Here is a 24,171-nt window from a genome sequence, read left to right as displayed (position 1 = left end):
TTATATAGAGGTGCAGAGACAGGTGCGTCCGGCTACGGCAGACAGATCACTGTTGACTCAGGACAATGGAGGAAAACACTGCTGCAAGTCATCCATGGCAGCGGGCGAGCGTCTCTCTGGGCCAGCTAGACTAAAAAATGCTGAAAAGTGTCACCTGATGAGCACAAAACCTCCGTATTTTAGAGGAATTGCAGAGACTGCCGGTGTTGTCGTCCCTGGGGTTTGTTCTGTGACCCATATCTGCAAACAGGAAGAGATCCCCTTTGCATTATGGGATATTCCCCATTGCAGCTGAAGCAAAAGGAGAAGAATAGCTTTGGGTGTGAAGGTGGTGAGATTGAAAACGTCCTGAGGAGACGAATGTCTGCCTTTAAACGGACGTTATTTATCGATGCGGAACATTTCTTGCATGTAAGGATTCATCACTCGAGAATGTTGCTGTCTGGCCCGCTCTAACATCATTCTGAAAGTAACCGCGCTCAGGAATCTCCTAGAGGGCGTCACACTGTATTATCAGCAATGGTATCCGAACAATGTACTTCCTTATTGTCTTAAACACCCCCGTTTAATTTGTTCTTTCTCGTGATCCCTATCGACAAAGTTGTCAGTCAGAAGTGTCTCTTCCCCTTTTGTTGACCATAACATACTATGAACTACCATTATAAATTACATCCACCTATTTCTTCATTTTATTTGTGACCTCTGAGTGCCTTAACTCACATTACACTTATGTGTGCATAAGCAGACGATGGCTGATAATAATGGTCAAATCAGGGGTGATTGATTAAGTAAAGAGAGGAAGGAAGGAAGGGAGGGGAAGTGGTTGATGAGCAGAGAGAAAGACGCTCTGTCACATAGATAAGCTCGATGATGGAGAGTCCCAGTAGACATAGATAACCTTTCACTGTGGCTGATGTTTTTCTTTCTCTTATGCATTGACTAATAACAACACATTGATTAGTAACAAAGTAATATATACGCGTTCAATACAACGTGGGAAGTTGAAAAAATTGGTAATATTTTACGCTTAAACGGTGTTCGGCCTCATTTTCAGGTAGTGTTTCAGCTCTGTCGCCAGAGGGCGCAATAGTTTTGTCCTGCCCGGGCAGCAGCCGGCAGTGTTGTCTTTGCAGCGCTCTTTGTCTGGGCGTAATGGGCCGTTCAGCCCCCAGACCTCAAGTTAATGAGTATCCCGAGAGTTGTATCAAAACCACTATTTTATCACCTGAGGAAGACTTTTCTCTTACGCTCTTGCCGAAAACTGACCTCCGAAATGTCATTTCAGTATCCGCAGGCTTACCGCGATGATGCAGTTGTAAGTAAACGCGGCTGGTGCTAAAAAGCCGGGCTGCTTCATCATCATGCTCGTTCCAAGATTGCATTGTTAGCATGCTAGTTAGCTTAGCCGGTTCTACATGCCAGACTCTCATTTATTCTTTTATTATCTTCTGCTAACGAAGTGCCACTCTTGCCACTCAAAATTCAGCTTTAAAAGCTGTCATCACTGTTTCGCCCGTCTCAGGTGGATGATTATCATGGATGTAAAGTCCCAGATCCGTACAGCTGGCTGGAGGATCCGGACAGTGAGAAAACACAGGTAGGGGGCTTATTTATCTATCTATCTATCTGTTACTGTGCACCAGTTATTTAAGCATAAAATAAACAGCAAGCATCATTCATAATTTCTTTTTTGAGAATTCAGAATCACCATTTTGACAAACTCGACAGTAAATATTCAATTATTTTCAACGTCAGCTCTAGAATTATACTAGCTACTGAGGTTACAATAACCAGGACTTTTCCTTTAAAAGTGACTGGTATGTTTTTGGGTAGATGGCAAACATCAGACAGAATTAATAGTAGACATCTCAAGAGGTCTTTTTGCAGAACGAGGAGGACATTGCTATATTTGTGTTTTTTTTGTCATTGTCTGTAATGTGTGCATTTCCTTCTTGGTACCAGGCCTTTGTCAGTGCTCAGAATCAGCTGACGCAGCCATTTTTGGAGCGCTGTGAAGTGAGGGACCAGTTTAAGGAGCGCATGACTGAGCTGTACGACTACCCTAAGTACAGCTGCCCCTTTAAGAGGGGGAACCGGTGAGGAGAGTCAACACGGAGCTGTGTGAAGGTCCCAACGTGCTCGGGGAGTACTAACAATGCCTCCCTCCTCTCCCCTTTAGGTATTTTCACTTTTACAACACAGGCCTCCAAAACCAGAGTGTGATGTATGTGCAGGAAAGCCTGGATGCTGAACCCAGAGTCTTCCTGGATCCAAACACTTTTTCTGAGGACGGGACTGTTGCTTTACGAGGTGTGAGAGACTTGGCTTATGAATGATATGTATTTACTCTTATTCTGCAATTTTGCTTACTGTGTATTGTTTTGTTTCATGCCTGTGCTCTGTTGCTATGGTAACACGAAGGCTATGCATTCTCTGAGGACGGCGAGTACTTGGCATATGGTACCAGCGCCAGTGGCTCAGACTGGGTAGAGATCCACTTCCTGAGGGTTGAAGATGCAACGTTGCTTGAGGACCGATTAGAGAGGGTCAAGTTTAGCTGCATGTCTTGGACTCATGACGGAAAGGGACTTTTTTACAACTCTTATCCCGACCAGGAGGGCAAGAGTGATGGTGAGTTTGAGCAGAGTCACTTCACTGCCCCTTTTCACATCGATTGGAACTCATTTTGTGACCCTTCAACGGTAACGGTGCTGCAAAAATAATAACAGGCGTTGTCCTTTAGGCACCGAGACCTCCACCAACCTCCACCAGAAGCTCTACTTCCATGTTTTAGGGACGTCCCAGACTGAGGACATGCTGTGTGCTGAATTCCCTGACCACCCCAAGTGGATGAGTGGCGCTGAGGTCGGTCCAGAGCGGTCTATGTGCCTGTGTTAAATGACAATCAGGGAGGGTTTAGTCATTGGTCGTGTTCTGCAGGTATCAGAAGACGGGCGCTATGTGTTACTGTCCATCAGAGAGGGTTGTGATCCGGTCAACAGGCTGTGGTATTGTGACCTCAAGACCATTCCTCAGGGTATAACAGGTGTGGTGTTCCTTACGTATGTAGATTGGTGTCGTTCTTATGACAATTTATTGGTAACTCTGGAAATGTAGCTGCTGCCAAGCTCACAATCTCTCTTTCCATTATTTCTTTGATGCACCAATAAAATCCTTGCATGTTTAGGACTTATGCCATGGGTGAAGCTCATCGACAATTTTGACGCCGAATACGAATACGTCACCAACGAGGACACGCTGTTCACGTTCAAAACCAACCTGGACGCCCCGCGTTATCGCCTCATCAACATCGACTTCGCTTCTCCGGATCCAAGCAACTGGAAAGAGCTCATCCCTCAACATGACAAGGACGTCATTGGTAAGCTCCTGCAGCCGCCGCCGCCGCCGGAGGATCGAGCTGAAGCAGCAGCTGAAAACGGGACTTGAACCTTCCCCTCTCTCCCTCTGCAGTGTTTGCAACCTGTACGTACTCCAGCTTCTTGTTTGTGTGTTTCCTCCACGACGTGAAAAATGTGCTGAAAATGTACCGGCTGAGCTCTGGGGAGGAGCTGCGCACCTTCCCTCTGGACGTGGGCTCAGTGGTGGGCTTCACAGGACGGAAGAGGGACTCCGAGATCTTCTACTATTTCACATCCTTCCTCTCCCCAGGTACATCCTGTGTCAGATCCTGCTTCAAATTCATGTAGTTTTATTAAAAAAAGAAATAGTTTAGATGACAGTACATGTATGTTTGTCCCCCATCAGCTATCATTTATCACTGCGACCTGACGAAGGAGCCTCTGCAGCCCCACATCTTCAGAGAGGTCACCGTTAAAGGCTTCAACCCTTCAGACTACCAGACCACCCAGGTGAGTCCCTCTATCCGTCCGTCCGTCCTTCCTTCTGTCCATCCTCCTTCAACCTCTGTATCCCTCAGCAGGGCCTAAGAAGCCATACCAAATCCCCCCAGTTGCTGTAAACATAATATTTGGTCTCATAGCAACATGTTGCTGCCTCAAATCACTTCGGAGAGGTGCCAGTGAAATCTTCCTCTTGGTTTGCATTTGCCAGATCTTCTATCCCTCCAAGGATGGAACTCAAATCCCCATGTTTATCGTCCACAAGAAGGGCATCAAACTCGATGGCTCCCACCCCGGCTTCCTCTACGGCTATGGAGGGTTTAATATCTCCATCACGCCAAGCTACAGCGTCTCCCGACTCATCTTCGTCTGCCATCTGGGCGGAGTCTTGGCTGTCGCCAACATTCGGGGAGGAGGAGAGTACGGGGAGACCTGGCACAAAGGTGGTGGGCTTCGTGCAGCCTTGGTGGTGTTTCATTGTCATTTATGTCATCAATAGACACCTTATCAGTGTCTTTCATGTTTCTTTAGCTGGCATGTTGGCCAACAAGCAGAACTGCTTCACCGACTTCCAGTGTGCAGCTGAGTATCTCATCAAGGAGGGCTACACCTCACCTTCCAAACTGACTATAAATGGTGGTTCTAATGGTGGCCTGCTTGTAGGTGCGTACGCTGCTGCTGTTTACTGATGACACATAGGCTAACAGGCGACACACTGACTGTCCACTCCCACAGCGGCCTGCGTGAACCAGCGTCCGCAGCTGTTTGGCTGCGCAGTGGCTCAGGTCGGAGTCATGGACATGCTGAAGTTCCATAAGTTCACCATCGGCCACGCCTGGACTACAGATTTTGGCTGCTCGGACATTAAAGAGCAGTTTGACTGGCTCATCAAGTGAGTGTGCAGTAGCCAGAAAATGCAGCTCTAAACACGGACGTCCAGCTGTTGGACTCAGGTTACTGCAATAAAGCAAATGCTTGACAGGTTGTCAGGTCCATAATGTCTCCCAGCCTGCTGATGAAGTTGTAGCGATGTCTTTTTTATAAGAGCTGAGGACAGATAACAGGAGAGCGAGGGGAAACTCGTGCCTCACTAGGGTGGAGGGGCTTTGTGTGATGATGGGGGTCATTTTTCTCCTGGTAGGGGGTTACGGAGGGTATGTAAACAGCTGGGATTCGTAGCTGCTGTGCTGGGAGTTCATAGTGTGAAGCTCTGATAACGTGCCCACGTCTTCTCATGTGGGACCTGTGTGTTCCCCTTCTCTTTCTTGCCAGGTATTCCCCACTCCACAACATCTGTGTCCCAGAAGGCAACGGGGTCCAGTACCCCGCGGTGCTCCTGCTGACTGGGGACCATGATGACCGTGTGGTACCTCTCCACTCCCTCAAGTACATCGCCACCCTGCAGTACATCGTTGGACGGAGCCCCAAGCAGACAAACCCTCTGTTTATACTTGTGGACACAAAGTCTGGGCACGGTGCCGGCAAGCCCACCAGTAAGGTCATCCAGGAGGTGGCCGACACGTACGCATTCATCGCTAACTGTCTCAAAATATCCTGGGTCAAATAAACCGACTACTGCCAGTTGGATCATATTTGTAGTACACTACTTAGCAGCAGCTCACCCTTTTTATAACTTAACAGCGACACTATCAGGATCTCCAAAAGCACCTACCACCATTGTGACGTATGTGTTTCTGTACAGGCAGCGTTCTAAGCCAACGCGATGATCAGTTTTGTATTTACAAAATGGTGAAAAAAACATAAAACTGCTGCCATCAGTGTGTCATCAGCCAGTAAATGTCAGGAGGTCAGGAGGTGCTGTATCCTGCAGGTGCTTCACAGCAATGCAGTTAATTTATTTTCATTTGTCAGGTGGGTTGATCGAACGTTGAATAACTTCGTGTATGTACCTTTTATTCTGGAGAAACGGTCAAATGCTGTTTACTGGCCGCAGTGCTTCTGTGGATGAAAGTAGCGAGAAAATGTTTGGCGTGTGTGTTCAGTGCATCTGGGCCTGTCACACTGATTTCTACCTCTTGACAAGATTGTTAAAACAACTCAGAAACACACTTACAATAAACTTTGAACGGTCTCTGGACTTCACTATTTTCTTTAAGCATAATAATTACAAAATAAGGTGCAAAAACTGTATGTAGTTGTTTAGATATTTCGTAAAACTACTGCTAAAAACTTAATTTTTATGCGACAAGTACTACTCGGAGCAGCAGTGCCTACTGCGGTTGTCGGTTCGACTGTGTGTCCGCCAGGGGGCGCTCTGTTGGGCTATGAGTGGTCTGAGCGAGACCCTGCACACTTTATAAACACCCTTTCAAGTCCAAAGAATAAACTTCCTCTTAACATTTAAATGGTTTTAAAAATCTGCCATCAATAAGTTTTGTTATTATTACAGAGTGGATCATCTTTACATTTATTGTCTCATAAGGAAGCGGTAGGTTTCAGCGATAAGAGACAGAAATACCATCTAAAGTGCACATGCGTCATACTGCGCTATAGGATATGTACTCACGTTTGTTCTTTTCATTTCCTCGAACTGTAAAATTGTGATTAAAGGAGAAAAAGCAAAGCTATTTAGTCCTCGGTGTCTTACCTGGATAAAGTCTCTTTAAAAAAAAAAAAAGGGAGTCGCTGTCGATACGTGAGTTAGTTTTACCACTTAAATAACAAAAAATCATTTACATTTTTAAACACCCTGTTAATGTCTATAAATTATTGACTGTGACATGTTGCCACAGAGCAGCTTATTCCATCCATGAAAAGACTAGTTTAAAAAAAAAAAATGGGACTTTGAGATAAATGGTTAATGGAGAAGACTAAATTGGTTTTAAAGGTTTGGTTTTAGGACAGTTATTTTTAATAGGTTAAGTCATCAACCTCGCCAGGGCGTGATAGCTCCAAAGAATTGAATTCATTGTTTTTTTTAACTATCTAAAATACTTTTACGAAGAACCTTAGTTTGTCACTTGGATTTGCGCATGCGTGTTTCAGCGATAAACAACCCACTAGATGGCGCTCAGCAGCCGAGGAAACCACAAAAAAACATTTGAGTAAAAGGTTACTTTAAATATAGGGTTTACTTGTATATAAAACATACTTTATATATCGGTCTGTAGGAAGATAAGGTTAGACTCATTGTTGGAATAGCATATAACCCATTTTATAAACAATGAAACACACAGTAAACGTAAAGCTGCATGACGAATTAAGAAATAAAGCGCCGACCGGAAATAGGATGTCAGCTCAGCGGAAGTTCAATTTACTGGCTACTTTTGATAACTAGTCCGTAATTATTACATAATTAGATATAGCAAAACTACCATATTTAAGTACAACGGCCGTAACAATTTCAAATTTGCATTCGCAGATAATGTAAACTATTTTCTTATTTTAATGTAATTATTTCATATATATGTGTTTTCTGACCCCTATAAAGTACCGATTAAAGAAAAGAAATAAAAATTTCGATTAAGAAAAAAATCCCTGGTCTTAGTAAACCTGCAAGGATGCCAGAGGTTTAAAGATAAGAGATGAGTCTTGGGTTCTGAAAAAGGTTCTGCTTTGCTTTTTACTCTTGAAGACGTTTCCTCTTCTCTCCAGAGGGTTTCTTCAGTTCTGAACTCACTGAGAGCAGAGCTTGGAAACAGAACCCTTGTGGACCATTAGTTTTTACTTTTTACCTTGTAGTTTATGTTGTTTACTTTCCGGTTTTATTCTTTTTGATTAGTTTAATGAGTGCGTTTCAGATAATTGAGCTGCAATGGATAATGTTTTTTCCTCCTATAATGTAAAAATAAAACACTGTCTGTACTCAATGGTACACAATAGTGTACAGACCGCACATAGTAATAAATATATATCTGTCAGTGGTACTAGTTCTGCCGCTGGATGCCGAACCGTGCAGGTGAAGATCCGGAGTGAACCGATAGGTGGCGCTATTAAAGCTCCGGTGAAAATCGGATGTCTGATCAGAGTTTTCAGGTTGGGCGTCGTTTTCTTGTTTTGTCCCCCCCCCCCCCTCGTCTCCTTTGAATATTCTATTTTGAGGAATGATATTCCCAGTTCTTCAGTATATATGGCCACACATTAATGCGCATTAAGTAGTGTTGGCCGACATGTTCTTGGATTAATACTCACAGTAATAGTGAACGTGAACAAGCTGGGTGGGGGATGTGAGCTATGGATCTTTATCCACGGGAGTAAGAGGTGGGGGTAGGCTGTGAGAATGATGGGGGAGGCCGTCGTTGCCACATGGTTTGAAGAGTTATCATGAAGCTCGAAGAATGCAGGTCCGAACTCAGCAGCACTAAATTTTCTACACTTTCTTAGCTAAAAACTGTCCTCGAAGACTAAAAATGCAGAATGGTGAGGCGCAGAAAAGGGCCCCGAAGCAGGAGTCAGTATAAAGAGCATTCTTCATCCTCTTGGACTGTTCAGCAATCTGATGGTTGACTTTAGAGACAAATCCAGTTGGCCCCGGCGCATCTTGTGTTACGGTGCCACGATAAAATATTCATTCATGGAAAGTGTCTTTGATTCCAGTCGGCCACTCGGCTTCATTCATCCGGTCGGAATCAGCCTGAGCCAGTAATTCAAACTGGAGCTTGGACAGAACTCGTCATCCCTCCTGTATCAGAGAAATCCCAGGGATTGATCCGCCTCATTCGATTTAGAACGGAGGGGGAAACGGAGGATGTCTGCTCCCTCTCAGACAGGTGAGCCACTTTTTTTTAACTCCCGCAAAATATCTATAGAGTCACAGCTAAGAAAACATGTGCGCAGAAAGGTTTGAGTGTCTCCAGTGACCCCAGATTACTTATTTGACAAGATCGGCTTTTATCGCTCGAAATAACGCTAATATGGCGCATAATTTAGCGCAAACGCGGGCGCACTGAATGCGCGACAAAAAAAGCAATGGCACAAACAAGACACAAAAGGAACACGGCATGAGCACCTTAAAACTCCTTAAACTGGGGCAAAACATGTTGCGGTAAAAAGAAAGAATCGTTCCGGTTGGGAACATTTTCCCACTGGTTCTTATAATATCAAAGAAAATAGTTGGTTGTTTAAAGTTTGAGCCGACGTTTAACTGACCCTTAGACTCTCCGTAAAATACAACACGTATAAATGTTTAAATCGGAAACGTTGAGAAGCAAAATTGCCCCATTGTGCGCAGTTTTTGCGCTCCGGCTTCAGAGCCGCGTCTTCTCCACCCGCTCCCTCTGACGTCACTAGTTCATTCAGTCATTCCCACCTTGTTTACTCCCCCTTTGAGCAGGACTTTCGGCTTGGAAATCCGTTTAGACCAAACATAGTGGCGGTAAACTGAGTTTAAACCTTTTCCTTTTGTCTTTGCCGTCCTGGCACTGAGGCAGACGCGGTCTTCCTGGAGACAAGAAATCGTTTTTAAGAGTTTTCGGGTTGTTAAAAATATTCGGGGTAGAACGTCATTTTTTTGTCAGACCATCAATCACAAACACAAATTAATCTGATTTTGAATAGATAGTTCAGCGTGTGCTGTCTTTGAGATCAAGTGAGCTGCAAGTCCTGCAGGAGATTTTTGTTTGACTTGTTTTCTCCCATGTGCAGCTTTTCCATGCAGGTTTTGTCAGAATTTTCGTTATTTCAAAATATTTCTCAACGAAATCTGAGCAAAAGTTGAAGGAAGAACTTGAAAAAAAGATCAAAACACTTTGAATGATTTTTTTGCAGTACAAAAAAAAAATCTTAAACGAAGTGGAACTAAGATTTCTACCTGATGGGCCTGTGTTTAGAATTAAAACTGAATAATTAAGGATAATTCGCTTTTTTGCATCTGAAGCTTTCTACATGCTTGTTTCATAAAACTAAACAGCTCTGTCGAGTTGATGGCAAGTTTTACCCACATTATTCACACTTCCTACTAAAGAGTATATGAAGTGAAGTGTCTGGTGGCTGGAATGCATGAAGTGAAGCACAAAAAAATATAAGTCCTAGAAAAGAAAAGAGAGACACAAACGCAGTGAACCCTTTGAACTACATTGACAGGGTAAAGGCAAATTTCCTCTGGGAGTCGACAGGGTGAGGAGTGGGGGTTGGGTGGGGTTAGCTGGGGTGACAGAGACCAAAGTCCTGCTCTCCAACAGCTCGAGAGCTTTCCTTGTGCTCACGTGCTGACGCCACCAGAAGTCTTTGATTTTGACCAATGAATCTGATCAGATGAGCTGATTTCAACCCCGAGCGACTGCAGTTTAAGAACTGCAGCGAATTTGAAGGGTGTGATTATATTTAAAAAAAATATATGTGTAGAAAAATATGCATACGCGATAAGGAATGATGCAGGACTTTTAGTGGGGGGGCACCATCAGCGGTTATTCTCATGATAATTTAGGTGGTTTTTATTTTTTAGTCTCTTATAAGTCCATGTTTCCCTTATGTACGAAGGGGCTGGTGAAAATAGCATGATTGGTTTATTTTGTTTTGTTTTGTACAAATGAATATGTTAATAAACCTAAAAAATAAATTCATAGACACTTATTTTTTACCTGTTTCTATTATATCATAAATACATAAATTATCTACTCATAGTTCAGAGCTCATTTTGTTCCATATTAATCCAAATAACCAACCAAATATAATAATAAACATGGCTATTGTAACTTTTTGGATTTAAAGTATAATAAGACATAAAATATAAACTTAGTTTAACTTTGAATTCATTTGATACACCTTATATCGAATGAGGGACGAGATGATTTTCCTTCATAAGAAAAACAACTTTAGAACCTTGTCTAACTTTTGCGGGGGTGGATTCTCACAGAAAAGAATGAAAAGGCAGCAGGTTACTGGTTTTGTTTTCATGGTCGCAGAACAAGTGATGTGGAGAAAAATGCAAACTTCTCATTTCTGTAAAAATATGCATCAAAAGTTTGGGAAGGAAAGTGACTTTGATATTTGCCAGCGTCTGAATATTTATCTGCAGATGAAGACAGGGGGCCGAAAAGAGAATTCCGTTCTGCAAACTTGAAAATAATTTTAAAAGTGCTGTTTCTACCCTAAAATTTAGTCTGTTTAAAAAAAAAGAGAAAAACAGAAAAAGTTGGCGTGCTTAAAATGTTTTTACTCTGTGGCATCAACATCAATTTTTGGTGTCTTGATTTTACATGAAAAAAAAAAATCTTAGAGATGGATTTAAAAAATCAGATTGATTTTTATTTCCATTTAATCCTTGCTTATTCGTATTGCGCCCTAAACAAGAGACCAATCTCAGCCCTCGGTGAGCTGCTCAGTGTGTGTGTGTGTGTGTGTGTGTGTGTGTGTGTGTGTGTATTTTATGGGATGCTCAGAAAGCTCACGTCAGGACATGAGTGAGTGTATAAGATCTGACACTAACATCCAAACTAGCTGTAATTCTGTGGCCATTCTAGGAGACGCCTCTCAGCATCTTCAAAAACATGGCCCTTTTTGTGTGTGTGGGGGCTGGGACGGCGGGTTTGGGGGTAGGGGTAAGGCTCATGAATTCCAAAGGGTGGGCTCTTTAGCTCCGGTGGGTGGAGATGGGTTTGTTGTTTCATTCCTCAATGTGTTTTCCCTCTTTGCTCCTAGCTGGGAATAACCCCCTGAGAAACATCCCAATAGAGTATTGCAGCCTCTCGCTGGACATGTGTTTGGTTATTGATCTGCTCTGCAGCTTTGTGACCAAGTCTCTGGCAAGTGTTTATAAAATCTTGAACAGAACTTGCACTTGATTGTGCAATTTTTTTTTTTTGTGAGACTATTATCTCACTTTAAAAAATAAATAAATAAATAAAACAAAGCAACAAAAGAACAAAACCCGTACAAACCAAAACCTGGTTCTCATTTAGAGCAACAAACTATCGCTGCACCATTTTTATTTTATCTGATTCAGCCTCCAAAGAGCTAAAAAAGCATCCAGCTGATGGGCTTCATGCACGACCATCAGACGACCAAACGCATCATTTTTTTAGGTTTGTTTTTCTGGGTTTTGCAGCCACATTCCAAAGCTGTGAGTTCAGCTTTCCTCGGGTGCCCACGATGATGCTGGGAGGTAACTGCTCCTACGTTGGAAACATGAGCTCAAAAACAACTCGTGTGTGTAAGAAAAGTGAGGACAAGCTCACTTTCCTTATTTCATTTTCGCTACTTTCTTTTTTTTTGGGGGGGGGGGGGGGGGGGTGGGGGGCATAAATCCTAAATGTTTATTGAACTGAAACAAGGATCTGTATGTCTCCATGTTTTAGTGACGCAATAATTCCGCGTCTCATTGAGTCATATATATCTGGTCAGAGGTTCTATTTTGCGACGGTCACATGATAACAATGTGTCACAACTGTCATGCAGACGCGAATTGGGCGGACGAACACGCGCCGTAAAAAGCCCAATCCGTCTGTTTCCGTGTGTTTTGTTGTTCCCGCTGCCATGACGACACCAATTAGCCACCGAGGAACCATTAAAATTTAATCGAATCCCATCTAATCTCATCTCGGGCTGTAATGGGCCTCGTGGAGCTCCTCACCAGCTCTTTGTGATGGACTTCCCCCCCCCCCCCCCGAACACCTCCGCCATTAGAACCGCGACGGAACCGACGCGACGCTCGCCGCGTGTGACGGTGCGCGCGCCGCGAGAGGTCACGAGGGCGAGCGCGGGGACCTTCCGCGGAATCGCAGGGCATAAATTAGCGGCGAGAAAGCGCGTAATTGACAAAGTCACGTGTTCTCACTACGGGAACGGGCACAGCCAGCTCGCGAGCGAATGAGAGCGAATGAGAGAGAGAGGCAGGGAAGAAGGGAGAGAGAGAGAGAGAGAGAGAGAGGGAGCAGTACAGAGGTGGCGAGAGGGAGGAAAGGACTGGAGGGAAGGCAGAGAGACATGAGAGAGAAATCAAAAGGCAGGACGCACGCCGTACCATGCGAGCGGAACTAGGCAGCGACGGGATCGAGGATGTCGGATTAATGGTGACTGGCGCAGCCCGTTTTCGCAGAGGAAGCTTCTCTATCGCAACTTGGGCGCAGAGGGTCCGCGGGGAAACATGGCCGAAGGTTATTCTGCATTTCTTTTTTTTCTCTATTTTGTTTCCACGCTCTCTCCCCTCGACTGAGGAAAGAGAGGAACCGGTTTGGGAAGGAGGGCGCCGGGGAGGGGGGGCAAGGTGCACCGTGGTTGTTGTTCCCGACCTTTTTTTATTTTTTTTTAAAAAAAAGAAGAAAACCAAAAAGAGAAGCACATGTAACGATGTGTCGCTCCCTTTTGCACCGTGGGGTGGTTTGTGTTTGTTGGACTGACTTCTCGGGGCTGGCGGGGGGGGGCAGGCTACACCTGCCCTCCAGATCCAGTAGCTTACAACTCCACGACGTGCTGTAGATGCACGATGTTGGGGGGAGGGGGGTGAGAGGGGTGAACCCCCCTCACAAGTTGCGCAGGCCCGTGCACCAATCGGCCGCGTTCATCTGTCACCGTAACAAACAACTTTTTCCTTTGGGGGGGGCTGTTTACGCCGATGCACGCCGGGTCCTCTCGCCACGCGTTCCCGTGTTGGTGAGAGGCGGGTGCAGAAAATGTGCACCGGCCCTGAACTTTACCGAGGGAAGGGGGGTTCAAACAACACGCTAGCAATCCTCTTCTTCTCTCCGTGCCCCCTCCGGATCCCCGGTCTGACTCCGTGTCCCTGTTGCAGGAGGGCCGGGTAAAGGTGGCGGAGAAAACCCCGCCACGTCCGCCGAGCGGGAGGACCAACGTCGACCTCAGATCCTGTCCGGATCGGGCTTCTGCAAGTGGTTCAACGTCCGGATGGGCTTCGGATTCATTTCAATGACGAACAGCGAAGGAAGCCCCGTCGATCCACCTCTGGATGTTTTCGTCCACCAAGTAAGTTGAAGCTGGAATCGGACAAAAAGCAGATAAATAAATGTTTGCACGGGAGGAGACGCGGGGGGCTGAAATCCAAGGCCGATGTGCGACTTGGTGACTTCGCTATTCTCCAAACACTGATTACAGAGTGTCATCCGGGTGTTTTGTATCGCCTGCCTGCAGTCAGTGGGGGGAAGGAACGCCAGGTTTCCTCTGTGGGCCACATGCGTCCAGCTCACCCCCCCTCCCTGCCTCTGCAATGCAAAGGAAGGGGAGGACATGTCGTGTGGATGTGCCACGTTCGTTTCACGCTTGGACAGCAGCTGTCATGTGAAGTGTCCCGCACCGGTCTGGGCTGGTGCCTTTTAGGAGAACGGGCTGTTGTCTGCTGTTGCTTTTGTAACATCACGCAGTTTGAAATGGCTCCGACGTGCACGTTTGAAATGGCTCCGACGTGCACGCACACCTGGGGTCTGGGGTGGCTGGCAAAGGTATTCCCACCTTCGACCTTCGCCACATTGTTTCCCACAATCATAAATAGATTTTTATTGGAATTTTATGTGAAAGACCAACAGTTTTTAAATTATGAAGAAAATCCTACACAGTTAAAAAAAAAAAAAAAGACAAACTAAAACCTACAAGGACAGAAGTCTGTGAACTTCCAAACTTAAAAATGAGGTGGTTTGTCCCAGTGTTTCACACCTAGAAACCGGAATTTGTGCCCATTTTCCTTTGCAAAGCTCAGCCAGATTGGATGCACGGTGTTTGTGACGGCAGTCTTCGGATCTTGCCACGGGTTCTGGGTTAGATCGAGATCCTGGCTTTGGCTTTATGTTCAGGGTCATTGTCCTGTTGGAAGGTGAACCTCTGCCCCAGTCAAGTCTTTTGCAGACTCCGGTTCCTCCATCTTCCCTGTCCCTCCTGAGAGAAGCACCCCAGAGCTCAGTGCTGCCACCCCCCCCCGATGTGGCACCTTCTTCAACATGTTCGCTTTCCCCACATGACTCCTGGAAAACTGCAAATAGAAGTTCTTATGGTTTTACTTTATCGCTTCCTTTCTTCTTCCCGCTCTTCCGTAACGGCCAGATTTGTGGCCATGTGAGGTTTTATCAGGATGCAGAATGATGTTTTCAGGCCGTCTGACTGTTTTAGATGCAGGAAATGTTTTCCCACTGTGTCGACCTTTTGAAATAGCATTATTATTCCCTGGGAAGCTATAATAGACACTTTCTATCTTGCCCTTTGAAGTGTGCTGTACGGAGCAGGCTGGGGGAGATTCCGGGTCAGATGTCAGGAGTAATTTAACAGTATTGGAATCATGGACCATAGCTAAAACGGAACATTTTCAAATATGACACTATTCCATTTTTGACAAACAGTGTGCATAAATTTTTTTAATTCTAAGGAACATTTAATAAGTTATTATATTTCCACATTTTGATTTCTATTGATTTTTTGCTTAACACTTTTGATTGCACAGTTGTGATTTTTACAACAAAAGCTAAGCCGTTAATTCCACAGAGTTTACCATCAAATGACAAATCAAATCGTCTTTATTTCTAATTATTTCTACAATCAAAATTGTCTCAAGGCCCTTCACAGAATCCCAGGGCCTGATTCAATGTTCAGCGTACTGGAATCTTTTTCTGATTATTTTCTGTGCAAAAAAAAAAAAAAAAGAAAGCTGAATTTCACCTAAATAATTTGAAATGTGCATAAAGTGTGTACATCCACATCACATCTGTAATAGTCCCGCTGAACTATAATGCTCTACAGTATAGTTGTCAGTCCATCAATATTAAGGAACAAACATTTTTATGTTTTCAAAGTGTAGCCCATAAAGAGCAAAAACAGCAGCTGGCTTGGTTGAACTATTCCGTTCCTGTCTTCAGCCTGAAGCCACTTGGGCCTTTTTCCCCCTCATTTTGGTCCTTACGAACCAGCTGGAATAAAGCATAATAATAAATAAGAAACCGGTCGATGGTGAAGGAGCGCTCTCCAATCTCTGCACCCTGGAAAGGAACAACATGTTGTGTTGGTACCAGAAAGAGGAAGGAGCGATGTAGAGGAGAGCATGAGGAGGACAGGCCAGAGAGGAGGAGCGAGGAGGGCTGGGGGGGCTCTCAGTAGTCAAGGAAATCAGAAGTGAGCGACGTTAGGAGCAGGAGGGGTGTGTGTGTGTGTGTGTGTGTGGGGGGAGGAATCAACAGGAGGGTCTCTTCCTGGGAAGCCTCTTTATTTGATCACTTCCTTCTAGAAGGTGTGTGTGTGTGTGTGTGGGGGGGGGGGGGCTGTTTTACGCACCATAGTACCCCTCTGCTGCTTAGTGATTTCATATTGCACGTTCATTATCTGTCTGTCAACCCATATACCTGGACTGTGTGTGTGTATGTGCACGTGCGTGCGTGCACGTGCTCTTGTGTGCTGGTGCAGCTCCTGAAGGGACACTAGGGTGGTCCCTTGCCACTCTTTAAAAAGAGGAATTGCTTTAAAGACAAAAAGGCGGGGAGGTGTGTGTGTGTGTGTGTGGGGGGGGGGGGGGTTGCTGTTGCTGTTGCCGTTGCCGTTTGTCACTATGAAATGTTGACCAGTTCTGGAGCCCCCGTACATGCACACGTGCGGCTCCTACGTCCTGCCAGCCAGATTGTCTGTTTTAAGACTGTAATTTCTCCCCCTTCTTGGTGAGTACGAGTGTGTGCTCAAAGGAGGGTGTGTGTTTTGTGTAGTGAGGTTAAAGTGGGCCCCTAGTGAGATTAACCTCTGGTCCGTGTCACCGTTTGGCATGCAGGCCCCACCCATCTCTGCCTTCAGATAGCCAGTATCTGGCTTTGTCTCTCCTGCAACACCTCCCCACCCCCACCCCACCCCACCCTGAACCTCCTTCACCAAGCCCACCCATTTCTTCTGCACACCAGAAAATGCGAAAAGAAGAAGAAAGCCTGGTCATGTGACTTCCTGCCGAGCTGAAAACACACAGCGGTGGTGATCAGGGAGGGGGAGGCAGCCCGGGGTTAAAGATGAGCCACCGTGAACGTTAAAACAAAAGCCTGTGGTGTCAGATATGTTTCAGTCGGCCGGTTATTGGTCTGGTCCTCTTTTTAAAAGAGGCACAAGTGAGAAATGTTTGGGTGTTTCGCTGCTTGGAAGAGGTTTGGGTTTTTTTCTTTTTCAGCGCTCTTGAGAATTTGATATTTTATTTGTGTCATTTCTGGAATTTAAATCGATGAAGGGCTTTTAATGGCTATTTTAAATCTATTCATTCTTTTTTGAAAAAAGAATTTTCAGGAACTATTGTAAAAAAAACAAACAAAAAAAAACCCCACCAAAAACATTTTCTATTTAATAAATACTTAAATGGTTCTTAAAGTTGTACAGGTAAATATTTTAGAAATGGAGGAGCAAAACTTTACTGAAAGTGAACGTATACTCTTCATAGAATTTGGCAAAGTAACAGATCATTTTGATGGTTTAAATTTTGATGGTTAAATGAAGAACACCAGTCAAACGGGTTTGAATTAGCTGCAGTTCTGCTTCACACTCGGGTATTGAGAGAATCCCAGTTTCCATCTCGGATTCTATTGCAGCGCCATTGAGATAATGAAACTGGTCAGATTATTGAACTGTGAAACGTCTCGGTTAGCGGGGGACTGGGCAGAGTTTGGCAGGTGGTCAGGCTTCTCTTTCACCACTGGTTTCCACCCTGTTGGGTTCTATCTGCTGATATGGACCACTAGCGTCCGTGTAGCTTAACCTCTAGCAAGCGCCGTCTCGGTCACATTCGGTGACACACAAACCCAGCTTCTTCTTTCACTACAAAAGGATGGAGCGCAGGGCTCTGTGTGGACCACCTTTGATTGAAAGCATCCCATAATTAGCTTGTGGTTGCCACAGAGCGAGGCTGGTTGAAGGACGTTGGATGTCCTCTCCCCCACCATCCCCTCGCGATAGCTTCCTGTATTGATTGTTTGTCCGGGTGATGACGTGGGAAAGGCTGATGAAAAGGTCTATTTCTACCTAGGATACATTATTGATCGCGAGCTCCTTCCTACACACACACACACACACACACACACTCTCTCGCACAGAGCTATGAGAAGGTATTTATTACATATCGGAAGCTTGTTGGCAGATTTGAGCTGTTTTAGCGGACGTTGGTGCCAGTTAATGCAGACTTTAGCTGCAGTTGGACTTGGTGTGGTCCTTCTTAAAGCAGGCAGTAGGTGGTTCTGGGATGGTTCTACCAGTGACCCTCACATTTCTACTGGTGACCTGTGGGGCTCCTGATCAAATGGGGGTTTTGTTCCTGAGCTTCCCCCCCAGGTCCAACCACTGATCGGCAGTTGCTCCTCCATTGGAGCTGAACAGAATGCTGGAGGCATTTCCATGAACGCCCCTCCACCTCCCGATCCTCCTCCTTCATACGAACCCCCCCTTCCTTTCTCCACGCAAGGCCACTCCTCCATTTTGTTTTCGCCCTCTCGCTCGCTCGCTCTCTCACTCTCGCTCTGATGCTGCCTCCTTCCCTTTTCCCGACTCTACCCTTTCCTGACCTCGGTGTGTAAATTGAAACGGGTCAGGCAGCCGCGAAAGACCCCCCCCCCCCACCCAAAAAAAAAAGAAATGTGCATGCACGGGCTGTGAGGACACACTGCTTTTATTACGTAATTGTGGAGCCACTGAGATGTTGCAACCACATGTTACATGAATAAAACCCTGATGGACCAAATGATCTCTGGTTCCACATTGGTACATAGTGGGCCGTGATGGGGAGGGGGGCTGTGACTAAGGCCTCAACTTTGAACCCGAGAAACGGGCGACTCATAGATGAAGGAAGGGGAAGAACAGGAAGTGCATGTGAGTCACATGGTGGAGGGGTAGTAAATGATTATTCATCATTATTCACCGAGTCCTTCAGCTGGTTCTGATTTATTTTCTACCCATTTAGTTTTCTGTTGAACAAGATCCAAATATGACAAAGAGGGGAAAGGCCCTATTTATTTTAATTCAAAAACACTGTTGTTAAAATGTATGAAACCCTTTTTATTGTTTTTAGCTGCTTGTATGATTCTTTTTATGTTATTTATAATTGTATGTTTTATGCTTGAGCACACGTGGGTTTAAAAACACCCCCTGAATATTTGGAAAATTCAAATCCATTCATTTTAGATCATCTGGCAGGTGTTAATGCTGCGCAACAATCCTTTGGCATTCTTGAAATGAATTTTCCATCGAATACCGGCTGACGCGGAAAGATTTCTGGGTTTTCGGGTGTCAGGATTTGCAGCACTGCAGCCTTTTTTACTGATCACTCGATTTAACAAGATCCGTGGATTTTGCTCTGAGGTGTTTCTCACTTCCAACAAATGGAATTTTGCAGCCTTGATCCTTGCTTTTGAAACATTTTTCATTTTTTAGCGTTGGCTGTGATTGTGTGTTGTACACCAATTTAAAATAGTCTCATCTTTTCTGCGTTAAAAAAATAAAGACGGAATGTAAATGAATTGCAGTCTTTACATTTTTGACATCTATTTTCTTACCTTTTTTAAAAATCCATTTAAAACTACTTAATCCCCTTAGTCCACAATATTCTTTGTCATGTTTTAGTGCTGTGGTGTTTGGAGGGAGGGTTCTTTCATACATCTCTTCCTTTTTACTCTTTTACATGTCCATTTATATCCCATAATGGCTCCCCTATAGAGAACCTTCCATTTCAGTGTTGACGCTGACATTACAGCAAAGAAATGCTGCTGAGCACACTCTCCCTCCCTCCCTCCCTCTCTCCCTCCCTCCCTCCTCTTTGCCTTCACATTCGCTCCTTTCTTTTGTGTCTCCTACACGCAGGTGCAGAATTTACAGATAGCTGATGTTATTTTTAGGCTGGGATGTATAGCAGGTTGGCCGCAAGCTCGTGTGGGTGTGTTTACCTATGCTGAGGTCTGCGGGGTTCGCTGCGACTTGCATGAGGTGGGCGCCAGGTTTGCCGCTGCGCGCGGCCAACGGCTCGTGGAGCAAACGGTCGGTCGTGTATCTACCAAAATTCCAAAGAGACTGATGGCAGCGAGAGGAGACTTGCAGGTCAGGTTGGCCTCCTCTGCCTACAGAAGATATAGGAAGTGGGGACTGCGGGGCGTAGATAACGGCAGCGCAGCGAGGGCACCCGCCAGATAAACGCTCTCTCGTGGGCAGCTTGTGGTGGCAGTTGGTCCGGGATGCAGAAGACTCGCTCCACGGTATTTGGAGCAGCCGTTTGCGCTGCCGGATGTTGCGCGCGTGCATCACCAACACCCACAGGAATCTTATGGTTGTACTTTTGTAGAGGGGAAGAGTGTTTCGGAGCATTCTTCTTGCTCTTTAGAAAGTGCCGCAGCAGCCCTCGCATGTCAACGCTGAGCTTTGTTGGACAGAATCTCAGACGGGCGAAATTGAGTCGTTGGCTAATCATTCAATGATTCCTAATGGTTCACAGGTCCACAATCATTTCAATGATTTTCATAACTTTAGTCATAAATAATCTCACATTTATGGATTCTATCACATGATTCCTTCTTAGTCAGCTGCATTGAAACACGGCAGATCTCATTTGACCCTGAAGCTAGCACGAACACGTACGTGGACTGATGCAGCCGGGTCCCTTTGACTGACATACGGACTTGTGCTGTAAAGTATCCGCCAGCACTCAGTGGATAATTGCCTTTCTTTGCCTCCCAACAGAGCAAACTGGTGATGGAAGGTTTCCGTAGCCTAAAGGAGGGAGAGCAGGTGGAGTTCACGTATAAGAAGTCCTCGAAGGGTCTGGAGTCCCTGCGGGTGACGGGACCTGGTGGGGGACCATGTGCAGGCAGTGACAGGAGACCTAAAGGGAAGATCCCACTCCAGAAACGCAAACCAAAGGGAGACCGGTGAGTTTAAATAAAAGGAAAAAAAAATTGAGCCATTTGTCCTTCATCTGAAATGACTGTTGATTGGACGATACTGAACTTTCATGTAGTATTTTCAACATATGCTCTACGTGAGATTGATGGCTCCTTTCAGATCATAGTTGGCCTGTTGCTATGGTTATTGTGCACCATAATGAGGAATCGAATACAGCCCTTTTCCTTCCATTGACTGCCATTTAAAAAAAAAAAAAAAAAATCTATATTCCAGCTTGTTAGAATCTGCTTGAACGGTCTTTATATGCACTTCAGTATAGAACCCACCGTAATTTGTGCTCAATGTAGAAAAATGCCAGAGCCCTTTTTTATTATTATTTAAATGTCTCATGGAGGGACTTAAACATATCTTGTTCCTGAAGCAGAAGAGGATGTCCTCTTTAAATTATACGCAGTAGATAATTCACCACACAGCCTGGGTACATATATAATATGGGAGGGAATGGCTGGACTGAAGGCTCGACCTACTCAACAAGGTCAGCTTCTGGCTTCTTAATGCTCCTCTCGCTCCTCCTACAGTATAATTTCATGGTTCTGAGGTGTGAAGAAAAGAGCTAATTTGATCAGGAGAAACTGTATATAGGTGTATGATTGTCTTACACAGCTGAATAATTCAGGTGATGTGAGATAAATGAGCTGGGGTCACTGTTGGGACAAGGTCTTTGTCCTCAGAGGTTGGGAGCATTGGAGACAGCGTGGCGTGCTCTCATCCGTCCTTCTCAGCTGCTCTGTGTGAGCTGGTCAATTCCTTCCCAGTGCTTTTCCAACCGGGCCTTTTTATCCGTGTTTCCTGTTGAAACACTTACATTTGCAAGGGAGTCATAACAAAAGACAGGCTATAAATGCTGAACCTGTTCTCCTCATATTCACTTGTGCAGCAGAGCTGAGCTCACCAATCTGTTATTGGACCTGTAATACCTTAATGTATCTGAAAGAGTTCTTTCATTGCATACCATGAGCCATAGAAATAAATCAATTTTTAATACGTTCCAAGGACGCAGGAATCCCGTCGGTTCTATGAATTGAATTCACCGAGAGCCTGAATAGTCAGTGTGCATGAAAGCTTGATCAAAGATCGCCAATTTTGTTGTATGGACCCACATTCTAATTTTTTTCATACCCTTCATGTCAAATGTAATACCCCAGGGCAGTTGGGCACGTCACAGCCCGCCCCTCTGCTTCATATCCTCTATCATACTGCCATCTAGTGGTAAGGTCGATACATGAACGTCTGTTTATTTTCCCCCACATCCGCAGTTGTTATAACTGTGGAGGGCTGGATCACCATGCCAAGGAGTGCGGACTGCCCCCCCAGCCAAAGAAATGCCACTACTGCCAGAGCATCACGCACATGGTGGCTCAGTGTCCCCACAAGGCGCTGGCGCCCGGCTCTCAGGACCAACCCCCGTCTACCTCGGCCTTCGGTCCAGGGACTGCGCCCTACCTCTACTCTCCAGAGGAGGAGGAGCACGCCGGCTCTTCTCCGCTGGAGGGGTCCTCCTCCTCCCCAGAGGAGCCCCACACACGAGGCCCCCGGACCCAGAGGTGGAGGAAATGCTGAAAACGACCCACAGGGGGCAGTCCTTTCAGCACCAACCTCTGACTCTTGTTTCTCCTGTCAATCAAGGACACCTGAAGCCCCACCCACCCACCTCATCTACCTCACACCTGGAAAAAAAAATCCTTTGGTTGTTTTCTTTCCTTCTGTAAATTTTCACGTCTCTAACGGGGGTGCAGCCACGTGCACACCCCCCCGCTAGCCTTGACCGTGCCCAGTTTCCTGTTCCAGTCACTGCTGGTTTTGACGGTATGAATCTTGTTTTCATGCCTGCCTGTTTTTGATTTTTACCTCATGGAACTTTGTGACAGCTGATTTGAATGCTTTACTACTTACTCTTAATGGTTTCAAGCCGCAGATGCTCAACATGAAGGTTTTCCTCTCTCCAAAACGGTGCGAGGCATCTCCTCACGCAGTAGCTCGCCTCTACATGTACCCGCACCTCCAAGCGATAGTCCAGCTTTGCTCGCCGAGCTTTTTAGTGATTTTTTTTTTATTTTATTTTGTGAAAACCATCGAGCTGCTGATGAGACGGGCAGAACCGGCTGACTGTGGACCGGCGCCTGAAAGCAGCGCGTCGTTGCGTGGGCGTGCGTTTCAACGCTCGCAGAGCCGTCAGACTTGAATGGCCTCTTCCCCAGGTGCGAGTCAACGCTATTAACCTCCAGTTTTTGGTGTTAGATTTAGATACGACTTCCTGTAATCGTGCTAAGCCAGCCTTAGTTTCAAATTAACGGTGACAGTTGAACCTCCATTTTTGGTTGTTACATATTTAGTTGAGAAATAAGCTTAAATCATAGTTTTAAGTCATTAATATATATGTAAAGTGACGAGATTTAATTAAAATTCTATTACCTTTAATTAATGCTTATATAATAGCTTCTACACAGGGGACTGGGTATTACATGGGATTCTGCGTGGGTGTTTGCAACAACTTGTTACTCTCTCTCTATTTAGCCCCTTTTAATCCCAATCAAGCATTTTTTAAAGCTCACGTGTTTCTCCTGAGAAGTTGAACCCAATTAGCGACTCCAGCACGACGGCTGCCTTTGTGGCGTCGGACTGTGCTCTTGGTGCTGCTTATTACCTCTGAACTGGATATCACAGAACCTCCATCCGTGCACCGGGCAGGACACGCGTGCTCCTCTTTGGGTTGGCGATGCCCCCTGTGCTGCTGCTGCCGTCACACCCATAGAGAGAGAGAGAGAATCCCAAGTGTGTTTTGATGGCACAACAACTCTTCTCTGACCATATTGAATGTGAAAGAAAGCTCACCTGAAGTTCCCGTCGCGTGGCTTCGGAGTCGTATCTTAATGTTCTGACAAATCAATGGCGATATCACGTTATAATCTTTTATTTTTTTTTAATTTTCAGCTGCTTTGGTGTATTTCTATACCAGGGTTTGGCTTCTGAAGGCCTTTTAAAGTTGCTGAAGTGCTGCCTCTGTCGGAGCGGGGGGGCGCCACCGCCGCCGCCGCTTGTTTTTGTTTCCTTGAAATGTACAGCTTTGTGAATGTGCGCATTAAAACTCCGGATCTCCTCCACGCAGCAGGACAGCGAACGACCAAACCGCATTTTTATACGACCGGCATCTTTTATATGACCTATTTTTTTTAACATTTTCCACACAATCCTCTCAGGATGATGAACTGTTCTCAGGGAATTAACCAAAAAAAAGTGCATTTCATTCTTTTGGGAATCATCCACTGACCGACTCCACAAAACCCTGCTCAGCGACGGCGAGGGGACCCGCGGCCGCACTGATGTTAGCAACTACCTCTTGAGTTACACATTTGCATTTCTTTATATTTTTGGTGTGTTTTGTTATGAGCTCCTCTGATTGACTGTAGGTCACTGTTCTCCCGAGGTGTGAGGAATCCCCCCTCACGTTGCCACAGACCCTCCCCCACCCCCCCCACCCCCGTTGCTTTTCTTCTTCTACCTAGCCAAACTTTTTTTG

General features: G+C 45.4%; 2 protein-coding genes across 3 annotated transcripts; both read left to right on the top strand.

Moving 5' to 3' along the window:
• Positions 1 to 1,126: 1,126 nt before the first annotated feature.
• prep (prolyl endopeptidase) lies at positions 1,127 to 5,952 on the top strand. Its single transcript, XM_003971881.3, has 14 exons — positions 1,127 to 1,315; positions 1,523 to 1,597; positions 1,963 to 2,096; positions 2,180 to 2,310; positions 2,422 to 2,631; positions 2,744 to 2,865; positions 2,941 to 3,046; positions 3,188 to 3,379; positions 3,472 to 3,669; positions 3,766 to 3,869; positions 4,072 to 4,303; positions 4,392 to 4,523; positions 4,596 to 4,752; positions 5,133 to 5,952. The coding sequence occupies exons 1-14, from the start codon at positions 1,184 to 1,186 to the stop codon at positions 5,425 to 5,427; spliced, it is 2,220 nt and encodes a 739-aa protein (XP_003971930.2). The 5' UTR covers positions 1,127 to 1,183; the 3' UTR covers positions 5,428 to 5,952.
• A 2,185-nt stretch (positions 5,953 to 8,137) lies between these two features.
• On the top strand, positions 8,138 to 23,038 carry lin28b (lin-28 homolog B (C. elegans)). 2 transcript variants are annotated; one of them, XM_029849665.1, is made up of 4 exons: positions 8,138 to 8,590; positions 13,549 to 13,739; positions 20,433 to 20,620; positions 21,911 to 23,038. In XM_029849665.1, exons 1-4 carry the CDS (start codon positions 8,569 to 8,571, stop codon positions 22,212 to 22,214), a joined length of 705 nt encoding a protein of 234 aa, XP_029705525.1. In that variant the 5' UTR covers positions 8,138 to 8,568; the 3' UTR covers positions 22,215 to 23,038. The 2 variants fall into 2 exon arrangements, with proteins under 2 accessions (XP_029705525.1, XP_011610570.1); XM_011612268.2 differs by lacking the exon at positions 8,138 to 8,590 and adding an exon at positions 12,497 to 12,913.
• The last annotated feature ends 1,133 nt before the right edge of the window (positions 23,039 to 24,171 follow it).

Source organism: Takifugu rubripes, chromosome 16, assembly GCF_901000725.2.
Source record: "Takifugu rubripes chromosome 16, fTakRub1.2, whole genome shotgun sequence".
In the NCBI taxonomy this organism is placed as follows: Eukaryota; Metazoa; Chordata; class Actinopteri; order Tetraodontiformes; family Tetraodontidae; genus Takifugu; species Takifugu rubripes.
Note: the sequence above shows the minus strand (reverse complement) of the source record. Positions and strands in the feature narration are given on the sequence as shown.

Excerpts from the sequence above, each read along its gene's own strand:
- prep (XM_003971881.3), top strand. The coding sequence starts at position 1,184 with ATGAGTATCCCGAGAGTTGTATCAAAACCACTATTTTATCACCTGAGG. Across the intron at positions 3,380-3,471 it reads ACATGACAAGGACGTCATTG|TGTTTGCAACCTGTACGTAC; the intron begins GTAAGCTCCTGC and ends CTCCCTCTGCAG. Across the intron at positions 4,524-4,595 it reads TAATGGTGGCCTGCTTGTAG|CGGCCTGCGTGAACCAGCGT; the intron begins GTGCGTACGCTG and ends CCACTCCCACAG.
- lin28b (XM_029849665.1), top strand. The coding sequence starts at position 8,569 with ATGTCTGCTCCCTCTCAGACAG. Across the intron at positions 8,591-13,548 it reads GTCTGCTCCCTCTCAGACAG|GAGGGCCGGGTAAAGGTGGC; the intron begins GTGAGCCACTTT and ends TCCCTGTTGCAG. Across the intron at positions 20,621-21,910 it reads CGCAAACCAAAGGGAGACCG|TTGTTATAACTGTGGAGGGC; the intron begins GTGAGTTTAAAT and ends CCACATCCGCAG.